Source organism: Numida meleagris, chromosome 14 (genome assembly GCF_002078875.1).
Source record: "Numida meleagris isolate 19003 breed g44 Domestic line chromosome 14, NumMel1.0, whole genome shotgun sequence".
NCBI lineage: Eukaryota > Metazoa > Chordata > Aves > Galliformes > Numididae > Numida > Numida meleagris.
In genome coordinates this window covers 3,852,001-3,865,447 of record NC_034422.1, presented here as the reverse complement: position 1 = coordinate 3,865,447, position 13,447 = coordinate 3,852,001, and the positions used below count along the sequence as shown (strand labels likewise).

Below are 13,447 nucleotides of genomic sequence, written 5' to 3'. Positions count from 1 at the left end.
TTGTCTGCAGTAATATGTACAAACTGCCATGTGCATTGTTACCTCTTTCACACAGTCCAAGGCAATTAAGCCTTCATCTGATTGGGAATAGCTGCCTACCACACAGCTGTGGTTGGAACAGCCTGGTTTTGCATCTATACCTGAAAAGACTAAAAATGCAGAGCACTGAAAAGTGATGCTTTGGAGATTTCTCTGCTTTGGTAAGGCTAAAAAAGGGGCTATTCTCGTTCGTGAAACAGTCTGTAACTTGCTTCCCTTATTTTGGCATGGTTACTCCATCAGTGTAGGCTGAAAACAGTAACAGTGGAGACACTGTCACTGTGGAGAGAAATCTAAAACTTTATATTTCAATGGGCATTTAAAGCAGACATTTTCTTCCATTTTTTATTCACTTCTCTAATGCCCAGAGAATAGAAACTCTAATTACTGTTGCATGCTGAAGGCTAGCCACTAATTGTATAACTTTGTCTTCATTACATAAGATGTCTGTGAGTAAGGCTTGTTCTGAAACAGAGCAGGTGAACTGAAAACTCAGACGTTTTCAATTAAAAGCTCACTTTAAACTGGTGACTCATTTTAACGCTCTTGTAATCTACCTTTCTATTGCAGAGGAGTGAACTCTAGTGGGATGTTTGTAGAAGCCAAGAACATCTTGATCTCTGACTAGATTTCCTATTTGACATAGGTCTTGTCATTAGCATCAGTGCGCAATGGTACATATACTAGAAGCACACAAACTTTTATAGGTACATTAATGAATTTGCAATTGATGACAGATATATACAAAACAAGTACTACCACTTTAAACTCTTTGCCAGGGTAAGAGATGAACATATTATATATAAAACTGTTGAAGATTTATATAGGCCAAAACAAAACGTTTTGATAAACAAGAACCATGGAAAATAAAATTAATGCTTAAAATCTATTCCAAATGATATATTTGCTTTCAAATTATTTTTCCAGTTCTCTGAATAAACTGAAAAGTTAATTAACTTATGTGAGTGAAGACTTAGCTCATTAACTTCCACAACGCAAGGCAAGAAAAACAAATTATTTCTTTACATTTGAAAACTTAGATTCAGTTCATCAATTTGCTGTATTTGGCAGATTTATTAGATTCTAAGGTGCTCCATAGAAGCAAAAAGGTTGCCTGGATTAAGACAGCCAGAAAGACATTTAATCAGAAAATGCCAGCATGGTGGCTATTCAGATAAATAGAAGACCTGAGTAGATTCTAAAATGGAAACATAAGAGAAGATGGACTTCTAAATTGCATGGGCTCATCTTGTGTAAAAGAAATTATCATGAAGAAATTGCTTAAAACAAGTCCAATAAGTATCAACCTTGCAACATTTTGACAAAAAGTTAAATCTGCTTCGAAAAAGTTCAAGAGAGATCATTTAAATCCATACCCAGCTCTGTTCTTCAATTACCCTGCTCCCCGTTGTCATTCTCTCTGTGACATAAAGTTACATATCAAACTTCCAACAGTTCTCCCATATGACAGTAACATATGACAGCACTCTTCTTTTCCTTTAAAGACAACTACCTCCACCAGGAAGAGTCTTTTTCAGCTAATGGGGCCCAGAGAGGCCTGCTTGGAGATAAACAATACCCTCAGCCATTTCAATCTAAAGTAAAATGAACTAACGTAAGAAGAAGAATGCTTAGCATCCCAGTCAGTTTTAGTCTAAGGCAAATTTCACAAAGGCCAAGTCCTCAATATGGTGCAGTTCACAAAAGTTAATGGGAAAACAGTGGTTTCCAGCAGCTGAAGGGGTGGCCTGGAGTATTTTTAATCATTTTGTGAGATGCTGGTTATGTTTAAAAAAAAAAAAAAAAAAAAAGAACATTTATTTGTAGCTATGTCTCTCACTTTGTCTTCTCATGTGACAGTCATGGTCAAGTTTGCAAAAGCATATAAGCTGCTGTACAAGATCCACCATTTCCATGCTGGAATGCCTTCCCCTTTATCTCCAGCAATCATCATGGTTGACTGTGGCTCCCACTACAATTAACATATGTGAACCATTAACCAACCTGAGTAGAAATATGCAGGGCTTCTTATAAACTTTAATGTTTACCGGAATAAGATGAATGACTTCATGAATCAGTACATCTCTTGAGGGTCCATCCTGACCCTAAGATTTCAGCAGTAAAATGGCGGCTTAGAAAGCTTCCTGCAAGCGTTCTCCACACCGTTCACTAAAGAAGCATAAACTGAGAGTAAAAGGCATGAGTAGCAGTACATTGCCTCCTGCTGCTTATCCTTCAAAGAAGTTCAGCCTATACAGCTGTTGTACAGAGTAAATCCATTGGTCAAGTGTCTTATCAAGTAGTTTCCAGTCCACAACTGGTAGGCAACATGCTTTCTATGAGGCACTCTAGCAGCCAAAGACAATTACAAATTCAAAGCTAATGTTTTCAGTACACTACCATCTTAGTACCAAGAAAAGCCATGAGCTTTGAGTCACACAACTCCTGTTCCAATGTGGCAAACTACCTTCAGAGGAACCATTTCCTTTTCTAGAAGATCAGCTGCCAACTTTCCTGACCCCGCACAACCCATATAACTGAAAAGTAAAAAGCAGAGGTAGAATGAACTCAGAAAATACTTTTCAAAGGTGGGAAGTGACAGACAGTTCCAAGTATTTGACACGTAGGATGGAATATATGCAATTTCCTGTTTGTTTTATTCCTCCACTGAACCAATCTACACATAATACTGATAATAAACCTTTGTTTCTCAGCAGTAGAACAGTTAGCAAGAGAAAGAACTTGTCACGTTAGAGAACATCACTGTTTCGTAGGGCCTCTCCCTTGGTGCAATGAAGCAGTATGAGCCTACCTTAATGACATCTTCATCTGATGATCTGCACTCCACAGACTCCAGAAGATCAGTCACAGTCCCATCATCTTCTACAGAGATCACTTTGACAGGGACAGCCACTGTTTTCCCAGTGAGAATAGCTGTGTTCAGGATCTCTGCTTCCTAAGAGACAAAAAAAAGCCCTTTTGATTAGTATATTTCACTATTACTTCATTAATACCACCTAGATTCATATTACATTAATTTCTAAAAACAATTCTAAGAACTATTCCAAACATGATAGGCAGAAGGAACAAATTTCCTTCCTTCAATCCTGGAACCAAACTTCCAGTTCTGATTTAGGGCTGTTAAGACATTCATCATATCCTAATTACTCTTTCATGAATGCTTGTCAAGTGTCAGAGCAACTTGACACCCAAGGCATGATGCTGCACCATACTAACAAGACGTTTCTTGCTTCTAGCAACAGTGAAGACTCCATCCTGAGCTCACTAATGACCACGCTGATCACATAAAAATAACATACCTTAAGTTTGGCTGCTTTACCCAAAAAGCATACATACGAAATAAATTCTATCCTTAAATGCAGGCTTTAGGCTGGTCTTGAGGATGCAATGTTGGCAGATCTAGCTCATGTCCCCCAGTTCACAGCTAGTGACGATGGCTAGTGGCAATGCCTCTCATGACAGGAAAGATCTGGGTTCTCTTGCTCTGCCACCTAGGGAATTAGAGTGCTACCATTCTGGCCTCATACAAAGGACTTAATGTAACACAGGGCAGTAGAGAATCAGACTCCGGTCAGTCTTTTTAGGACTTACCCTTGCTCATGTTGGGTAGTTATGGGCAATAATTCTTTGCAACTGTTTCTTGCCCATGGTAGGGGAGTTGGAACTAGATGAACTTTGAGGTCCCTCCAACTCAAGCTGTTCTATGAGGCTCATGCAAACCCATCCTCTCCCCAAAAGGAAGGATGCTGGGAATGTTTAGGCTCCTTAAGCAAACTCCACAGTGACATGTGTTATGAGTACATCATGACTGTGAGAATTACTGCAAAATGTGTTCCTTCCATTTGATTTATCACTTCTAATTTAAAAGCACTGAATTCTGATTAAGTGAAGAGCACAGAGCTAAGCAGCACCTCAGTTACCTGGGTGTCATGTCAGTCATGCACAGCAAGTACCACTGAATTGTGCAAAGATGCACAGGGAACCCAAATTGGTCCCTGAATTCTTCATCTCCTTATTGTAGAATATTGCTCACTCCAGGAAAGGTCTCCTAGCTTTTCAGACTCGTGCCTGCGAATCATAGACTATCCCGTAGAAAAAGAGGCTCTTGATTTCAGCTGTCTCTTGTGAAATAAAGGCTTCCAAAGCCCCCCAAGTGCTAACTGCTCATTACCTAAATAGCTCACGCTATGAGCTCTGAGATTGACCTGATTTCACTCATGGAAGACAATAAAGTAAGAGATTGAAACTGAGTTACAGGGAGATGATGACTCCCCCTACTGCCTCTTGGGCTAAGGACAGAAGCTCTCCTCTAAAGGTTATGGATCAAAGAGACCTCTTCTTATCACTTAAAGAAATAGAGATACTTTATTCAGACTCAAAGCAATATTTAAAGAAAGAAAAAACTCATGCTCTTTTGATAGCTGCTTTGCTAAAGTTTCCCCATCTTCACCGTCATCTTTAAGGGAGGGTGAAATAGGCTTTCACAAAAAGAGAACTTACGAAAATCCTCTCCCTCCCTCAGCACAAAAGCCCTTCAGACATTTTGAAATTATAATTCATATCAAGATGAGAACTGTACTGTAAGGCCCATCTGTCATGAGTGCACGTTTGTCCTCAGAAGAGGATATATTACTCAGGCAACTGAGATCTTGGGAAGATTCACAATTAAGTTTCCAGATTCTCTTATATATTTCAGATTTGAGCTTAGCAGCAAACTTACTGCATGTGAGTTATTTAGATCCAATTGCCACTCTCCCGTAGGCTCCACTGAGCTGGAAACGGGGGCAGTTTGACACAACAAGTGCTATTGAGCTTCCATGATAATTACAGAATCCAAGCACTAGGTTCCGATCTCACAAACACTTGGGCATGAATCTCTTTTCTTTGGGACTGAGGCCATACCACATGTCTAGCTGCTTGCACCTGGTGCCAAGCTGAAAATACCTGCTCCCCCAAGCAGGAATGCCCTTCTTCTCCCAGTCAGTACGTTATAAAATGAACCTTGTAATTATTTTATAAAGTAAAGAGAGGTTTAATAACCAAGCCTCTGAAACAGTGTGATTAATGAGGTCTGCTCACCAAAGGCAAATGTAATTTCCCTTGGTAAGAGCTAGTAACTGATAATGTTTCTCAAAAGCTTCATGAATTTCTTTTGAGTTTCCAAATCCTGAGTCCTGGCTTTGGACGTTCTGAATACTTTGGACATACTGAATACATCCTAATATACGTGACACCTGCTGCCCTCTGGAAATGCATGCAAAACCACGTTACTCAGTACATCAGCTACGTCACTGTCACTAGCCTGCGTTCCTTCTCAGTCACCTTTTAAAAACACATCTAATGCACAGGGAATTTCTGCATGTCCAAAGTCTCAGCTGGCTTCAAAGCTCCATTACTGACATCCTGCCCCCAGAGCCATAGTCCAACACAGCTGAACTTCAACCAATCATGGCAATAATCCTGAAGTCATTAATGGGAATGCTTAAACACCAGGAGATAAGTGTATGCATAGCTGATTGTAAGAGAAGGAAGCAAATTCATGTTTTGTCTCTATCTAAAATCAAAGGTTCCAGATTCAAGGTTTTCCAGCTTTTGTCTGTATCCATGTTCTAGATATATGTTCAACAACCAAAGTGTTTATAGAACTGTGCACAGTCCCATCAGCACAATGCACAGCATATGACAGTGCTGCTAATTCTTAGGCAGTCATAAAGATGTCCAAAACAGCCATAATCCTTTACTTCTCCAAAAGAAAAGAGAGGGGTGAAAAAAAAATTATTATCTAGAGTTCATGGAAAAAACTACAGTGATTTTCCATCAGTAAGCATGTGCCCAGTCCCAGGAAAACAAATCACCCAATACTCCTCTAAAGCAAAACAAACACAAAGCAGGCAGGCAATACCTGCAGCTGTGCAGATCTGAGCTGGACTAACTGAGCTGTACATTCTGTATGCAGAGTCTCCAGTATCTCCATGTGCGTGGGCTTGGAGGATGATTTCTTTAGGCACCTGGTTTGCATCTCTCCCTTCAAGGTAGAGGCATAATAACCATTTACACCAATTTATGCAGAGAGGGGCAGAGTAAAATGTTTTTTCAGTCATTTGTTTAATGGTAGAAAGGGCTTAATGTTCCCATGGTGAAAGCGTATGAAAATTATTTCATTTGAGGAAACAAACATGATGCTTATTTAGCTACATAGAGATTTATGGATCAGAGTCTCAGCACGTAGAAGCTATAAATCTAAATAGTTTCTAATTTAAGTGTTACTTTTTTCTGCTTAAGTGATAACAGAATATTTGGAAGAAATATTACTTTCTTTATCCATAACTAACACAGATTATGTGAGATGTCATGTTAGGGCGTTGCAAGATGGGAATACCTACAGGTTTTGCAAAGCTGTAGCTAAATACTCAGACCCCATAAGGTTGATTTCCTGAGCAGCTATTAAAAAGTTGCTGATCTTCTTCTAACCACTACATAGCATAACTCACATACACGGATCCCCTAAAACAACCAAAGAAAACAGTAATAGCAATCAGAGAAAAGCATTTTTCTCTAGTAATAGAAACAGAAGACCAGGTAATCTTTATTCTGAAATTACAATTGTGTTAAAAAAATGGTAATATTTTTCAAGAAGATTCTGGAGTGAGCATTCTTTGCCTACTGAAGAGATTCATATTAAATAACTGAGCATATTAAGCCCTCCAGCAGAAGCATATTCAGAAGATGCATGCAGTAAGTATCTATTTAAGTAGAAATGCAGAAGGGAACACCTATTAGTTTTTCAGTTTTAATTGGTAGCTTCTCTGCAATTTAATTTCCCTTCGGATATCTTTTGCCGTATAATTCCTGGGGTGAAAGAAAGGACTTTAACAATATCGTTATAAATCTTAAGGAATTTCTTTTCTTCCCTTTGTTCTCTCCCTGTAAACAACATTTCCTAATGTTTGCATCAATAATGACTTTTAAAATAAATAAATATACGACTGAACCATGCTTAGCTTTGAGGCTCCACATCAGGTTTATAACAGAAACATTTTGTTTAATAGCAAAATACAAAGAAAAAGCTGGTAGTGATTGTCAGCATTCTTTTCCAGGAGCATTTAGCAAGATTCAGGACGCTGTAATACTGAATCCCTGTTAGCCCTCACAAGCCTCATGCCACCGCAAGCAGCAGCAAGAAGGTACCAGCTTGCTTTCCAAAAAGACCTCCAGACATATTTCTTCAGAACAACTTGGGCTGATCTGCAGCTCATACCCTTCAGGAGGAGGAATACAAGTCCTACCACAATAAACAGGGAAAAAGCATTATAAAGACACCGCAGCTCTACGAATCATGTTCCATAAGCACAGCAGATCTCCAGTTACATTTCTGATTACAGCAGTGGAATACATTATTTCCAGGCTAAATGCCTAGCTTCTAAAATGATGCTTGGTTCATTTTGTTTTCAATAGGTATCTTGGCTTTTGGGTTTGCCATCCATAAACTGCAATAGGGAGGAGATCAAAATGATCATGGAAATCTCCTGTAGCAAAGGGCATGCCACCAAGTGGGAATGAATGGCTGCCTGGAAATCTGTCCTGTTTGGACACTAAGACCTTCCATTTTCCTCACAGTGTTGTTGTTGCTGTTGTTCTTCTCGTTAATCAGCCATTAGAGCATTAATCCAGGGCACCACCACAAATATTTCTATTATTTATTTCTAAAGGCCCAGATTTTCCTCCTCTTCAGCTAGCAGCCATCCTATTTGTATCAGAGGATCCACGCCTCAGTCATGCATAACTAATTTCAAATCTTATTTAGCATCAAGTCTCAGAATTAAGAAGCTAAGTGACAGCTGTTTAATTAACTCCTTAAGCTGATTAGAAAGCATTACCGAAATCCCCCCAAGGAAGAGTTTATAACTGTCAAGAGAGCCTAAGGCCATGTTAATGCTTCTGTTTAAATTTAGTAAGCTTCTAAACCAATAAAGTATAAATGCTTGACATCCTCACGGATGTGGTCAAATTCAGCTTTTTTCCTTGTGTGACCACTGCAAGGGTAGGAAACAAAAACAACAACATAGGAGGGATTTGAGAAGTCAGAAAGCAGCATCTGAGTGATAAAGATGCATCTCTGAAGGAGCTGCCGGGAGGTCGCATTGCACAACACTTGGTTGTTCTGGATTAGCGGCCGACACGAAAGTAAAGCTGAGCTTGCACCTTAAATGCAGAGTCATCTCCCAGCTTCTGGTTGCAAGTACAAAGGTTTGTTCATAGGTTCTTAAAACTTAAATCCACCTTTAATGATAAGATTATGGCAGCTGAAGTACAAGTTTTAGAAGCAGCTGGGGAGGCTAGATACACGGTGGCAGAGAGGAGCCGAAATGCTCCAAAGCAAATTTCCTTGGTTGTATTACATTACTGTCAGCTCTAAGCTTGCAAACAGCTTGAGCTCGGGCCTAAAATGTCATTGTGTTTGGTCTAAAAGCCTGGAGTAAATGAAAGAGAACGCTGAATTCCTTATTTGCCTTGCAGTTCCTAATCTTTTAGGATGCAAAAAAAAATAAAAAAAGGAGAAATTGAAAAATTAGCTGCAGTTCTCCTGAGCCCAAAGGAACTGGGGCTAGACAAAAACACACAAAATAATTTCTGAAGTCTGTAATATAAATGAAAGAACTGACAGTATTGCCAGTGTGAGAACAGTGAGACCTGAATGCAGAAATGTGAGAATACTGACATGAACATCAAAACTAACTGTTTGTTTTAATGTGTGCACTTTTCATTGCGAAGAGAGAAATCTGAAGTGAGAATGGAAGATAGGAGAGGAGTAGAAAAGCATATTAATTATGTTTTATTTAAGAAATTGCTACTTAAATGGTTTCTGCTTTAACTCAGTACCGGCAAGACAGCTCAGATATGCTCAGATTCAGGACACAGGGCAAAAAGGAACAGAAAATGAAACCCAGGTGTGTGCTCCTCTGGATAGATCTACCTGCTGACTCTGAGTCTTCCACACAGCTGCTAGACACGGAAAAATGGATTTTTTTTAATAGCAAAATGTGATTGCAAAACCTTGGCTGAGAAAGAAATGGGTGGCAGAATTAATGTCTGAATATATTTTTCCTTCTTTTTCAGGCTGTGATTCCATGAAATGTTCAGAATGCTGTGCAACGGGGGGTGTCTCCTCCAGCCACCGTCTCACACCTCCTCCACTGGGGCAGAATCAATGCTTATACAGAACCAGCAAGATTAAAGAACCCATGTGGCCAAAAATCAATCTCTTCTGTTGCTTCAGGGTGGGAGGGTTCTGCCAGATCCATTCCCTATTCCATATCACCGCACCATACTGAGATGGGAGTCCAGGCACAGGGAGGGTCTGGGGAGGCACACTTGGGGTGAGAGGTGGGGGACCAATCTCCAGGCTGTGTTTACATTGCCTGGGAACATTATGAAACTTCAGCTTGAGCAAACAAACAAATTTCAGGTTGTTGGCAGTTGTTTCAAAGCCAAGCAAAATCCATGTTTGATTAGCTGAATTATTTTTCCTACCTCGTTTACATATGATAATAAGCCTAAAATTGTTGGCATAGAGAGGAAGTAACACAAGAGCCACTTTCTTCCAAACATTACATGCATTTAACCTCTTATTACTGATTAATCCTCTCACCCTCTTGGTTTCTAATCCTAGATCACCAGTATGATTAGGGGACTCAGGTAAGATTTTTGTCACATCGGTGAGGTGTTGCAACTGTGTGTTGCTGTCTGCAGAAGATGCAGCATGAGACCAGATCCTGGGGCATGACAAGGACCATCTCATACTGCTGTTCTGAGAGGTGACATTCACACCATTTCATATTTCAGGGGAGAATCTGAGAGTAAAGTCTCAAGAAATTTTGAGGAAGAGAATAACCGGAGACACAGTCTCCTGCAAAAGCAAGGGGAGGCTACTGGCTTTATGACATACGATGTATAAAAATGACCTCTTTTATTGATACATCTTATTCTTAAGTGAACTTCTCTTTTACTAAGCCAAAACATATGCAAAAAGGAGCAAGTGGTGAATTGTAAGAGCAATGCATGCACACACACCCTCCAGCCAGCCGTGCACAAATCACACACAAAGTTATTCCAAACATGAAAATAATTTCCAGCCCTGGTACCCTGTTTTATAACACAATCCTCCCCAGAGCTGTCAGCTAAAAACATTCTTTCAAATTGCCTTTTTAGCTGAAAGTGTAAACAAAAATAATGAGTTTAACTAATAAATTCTTACTAAACAATATTAGCAATGAACTAACATGGGCTAAATCCAATATGAACTGCAATGTTAATTATGTTTCAGTTTTCACAGAACCATGTATGTTTTGTAGTTTGAAAAAGTACTTCATTTAAATACTGGAGGAATCGGTGACGTTAAAATCATAAGTCTCCTATCCAGGTTCTGCAAAGGCTGCTAAAAGTTAATGATGAAATATAGCTGCCTCTCTAGTAGGCCTGCTAGATAATCATTTTTTTCTGAGAATCAATCACCACCTTTTCAATGATTTACAGGTGCCAAGCCAATTATACTACAGGCTAAATATTGAATTTTTTTTAGAAGTTTTTGTTTCTGAGAAATTGTGACTGCTGGGGTATTTCAGTCTAGGAAACATCATAAACAAAGAAATTAGTGGGAAATTGTAAGAGCAGTCCAGAAAGTCCAGGAGGAGTGCATATTTGTCTCTGAAGTTCAGTCAAATATTGATGCGCCAAAAAGGTCACACACAAAACCGAGCTGGTGAGTTTCCAAGAGTCACCATGAAAATTCCACAGAGCACCTGCAGCCTGACCAAGATATGATGGTGGCTCAGCAAAGACATAGGGCCAATTTATTAGTCTTGCAAGCAGGTGCTTCCTCACTGAAGCTGACTTATCAATATTTGCTTATCTCAGAACAAATTAGGCTCAGAGGCTGCCGTTCCATACTGGGATTTCACAAAGAGCACAGCAGGCATACAACATGGGCAGCAGTTGTTTCCAAAACTGAGTATTATAGGCTGTATCTCATTTCCTGAATTAGCGTGAACAACTTCATTTCATGCTATACTTGACATACAAGTATTTCAAAACAGAGCTTGTAACGGTCCTAGAAAAATAAACTGCGATGTCCAGATCTTTCCTGGAGCAGCAGGTAGCCTCTTTGCAAGATAAAAATGAAAATACAAACTAAGAGCTCTACTGGCATATTTACTCTTCAAGCTATTTAATTCTGAAATCCTCAAATTGGTCTTTCTTGAAGCTAAGAGCATTACTGCATTGGAACAGGGTTATGATGGAGACGGAGGAGGTTCTGCTCCAGAAGAAGTGAACAATTTGGTGAGGACAAGCAGTGAAACAAAGCTGCATATAAATATGAAGCACAGCAATCACAATGTTTCAGTTAAAAAGAGAAAACAGCCAGTGGCTGGGTTGTGCCGCAGAGAAAAAAGTAACACGGGTTAATGACACAGGCTGTCAGTCCTTCCTATTGCCACAGTTATTGGTTTTTGTACTCACACAGCATCCAGCGCACACTTCTGACCTGAGCTCTAGCTGCTGAACCAACCAACAAAGGTAACTGCTGTCATGGGGGTGAGACGTGGCAAGCACAGCCTACAACTGCAAGAACAAAATAGGGGTGATATGACATATTGCCTTTGGTTTTAGTGCTCTTATTTACAGCCCTCCTACTATTCAGGAATGGGACAGTTTGTAATGGTACCAGCAAGCCGCCCAAGCCATACTGGATCCCCTTTGCTCTCAGGTAGATGAGGGGTCAAATCCTCTCATGGGAGTTCACTTTTTTTTTTCTATCTGTAGAGTAAATGCAAATTTTAGTTTACTTAAAATGACATTTTGCTTTAATGTCTAGCATTTAGGAATTGTGTTAGCTTGCTTTTGGCAAGTCCTGCTTTGTTTTTTGGTGGTTTGCAGTGCTACTGTGATCGCAGGAAGCTGCCATGTACGTTGTCTGTTTATCAAAGTCAAGCAGCTATGAAGGCTGCGAATTGTCAGGCAGTTCTTCAGAGAAATTGCTAATTAATTCACAGGCTCCAAACTGTAACTCCATGAAGCTGTGTGTGCATACTTGATTTTGGTCCCTTGACAGACTGCTTTAGCTGATAACCAAGGTTTACTCAAAAAGCAAACCAACAAACCTGGGTAGGGATTCCTTGCTTTCCCTGTGCAGACATCTTTGCAGGGGGGACAGGCATGTCCTATTGCCAAAGGAGGACCTCTCGGAGGAGCAGGACTGGGAGAGCTGGGCCTAAGGTATACCAATACACTGTGTCTGATGCTGCTGAATTGCTGAGACCTGGGAGACTGGTAGGGACACGTCATGCAAAATTACCTAAACCCAATCAAAATTTCACACATAGGGTCAGCATCGTGGCTCCCAGATTGATGTGCCAGCACGAAGGCTCTTTTGATTCTCAGGCCTGCAGTGAAGGAGCTGAATGTGGAGGTTTGTGCCCGCAGGGGTCTGCAGCTCTGTCAGGGGCAGACGATGGGATATGATGTCGGGATTTCCAGCAACAAAATGAAAGCTCTAGGAGATCACTTCAAAGAAAAGATGCCAATGAGATTCTAGCAATGCAATTTAGCAGAGTAAATATTTGGTGCAATGTGTAGCAGAGCCAGAATAACTAGAGTCAAACTGACTGAAAAAGCTTTGCTTTCACAGAGAGAGGCATTAAAAATCCCCAAACAAATCACAGCCCTTGCCTAATATACTTTTTTTCCTCTCTTTCTTTCCTCACTGCTGTCATTCCTGGGCTGTATTCTGAGCTGCACATCAACCCTTTCCCTCTCCCACATGGCACTAAGCCCCGTGCACTCGGTGGGTTAAAGGGAATATGAAAGGGGACAGCCAGGGAACCCTGCTCCCATCTGCCATACAGCTCCTCAGGGTCCAGCCAACAAGAAACAGATCACAGCAAGCACTGTGATGTGGACATATCCAGCAAACAATCTGACAGCTCCTTTTTTGTTACCCTCTTCTTTCCACAGCCATGCAGTGACAACATCTGTGTCCTTCCCTTGGCCTCTCTGCCACGGCTGCCACCAGAGCAGGGCCAGGGCCCTGGGTCACCAAGGGCTCCCTGCTGTCCCAGCGCTCTGCTCTGGCCACAAACGCGCTTCTGTACTGCTCCAGCCAGGAAAAGACAAGTGAAAGGGAGCTGAGGCTGGTAATGGCAGGAGATGGGAAGTGGGAAGGAATCAAAGGAATTGAACAGGGGGAGGGGAGAGGGAAGGAGGCAATCTCCCATGCAGCTCCTACATTGAAGGTTCTGCTCTTAAAGAAAATAGGAGAAAACTACTGTTCTACTTGAATTTAATAAAGGACACAGGATATGTAAATGTGCAAAATGGCACAAGTAGCCAC

At 40.6% G+C, this 13,447-nt stretch overlaps 1 protein-coding gene across 4 annotated transcripts in view; it reads right to left on the bottom strand.

Moving 5' to 3' along the window:
• TMEM132D (transmembrane protein 132D) overlaps nt 1–13,447 on the bottom strand; it is a 229,164-nt gene that overhangs the window by 32,405 nt on the left and 183,312 nt on the right. For all 4 annotated transcript variants that reach the window (XM_021413020.1, XM_021413019.1, XM_021413018.1 and 1 more), the window contains one exon: nt 2,852–2,995. In XM_021413020.1, the coding sequence (XP_021268695.1) occupies nt 2,852–2,995 (144 nt within the window). The remainder of the gene's footprint in view (nt 1–2,851; nt 2,996–13,447) is intronic.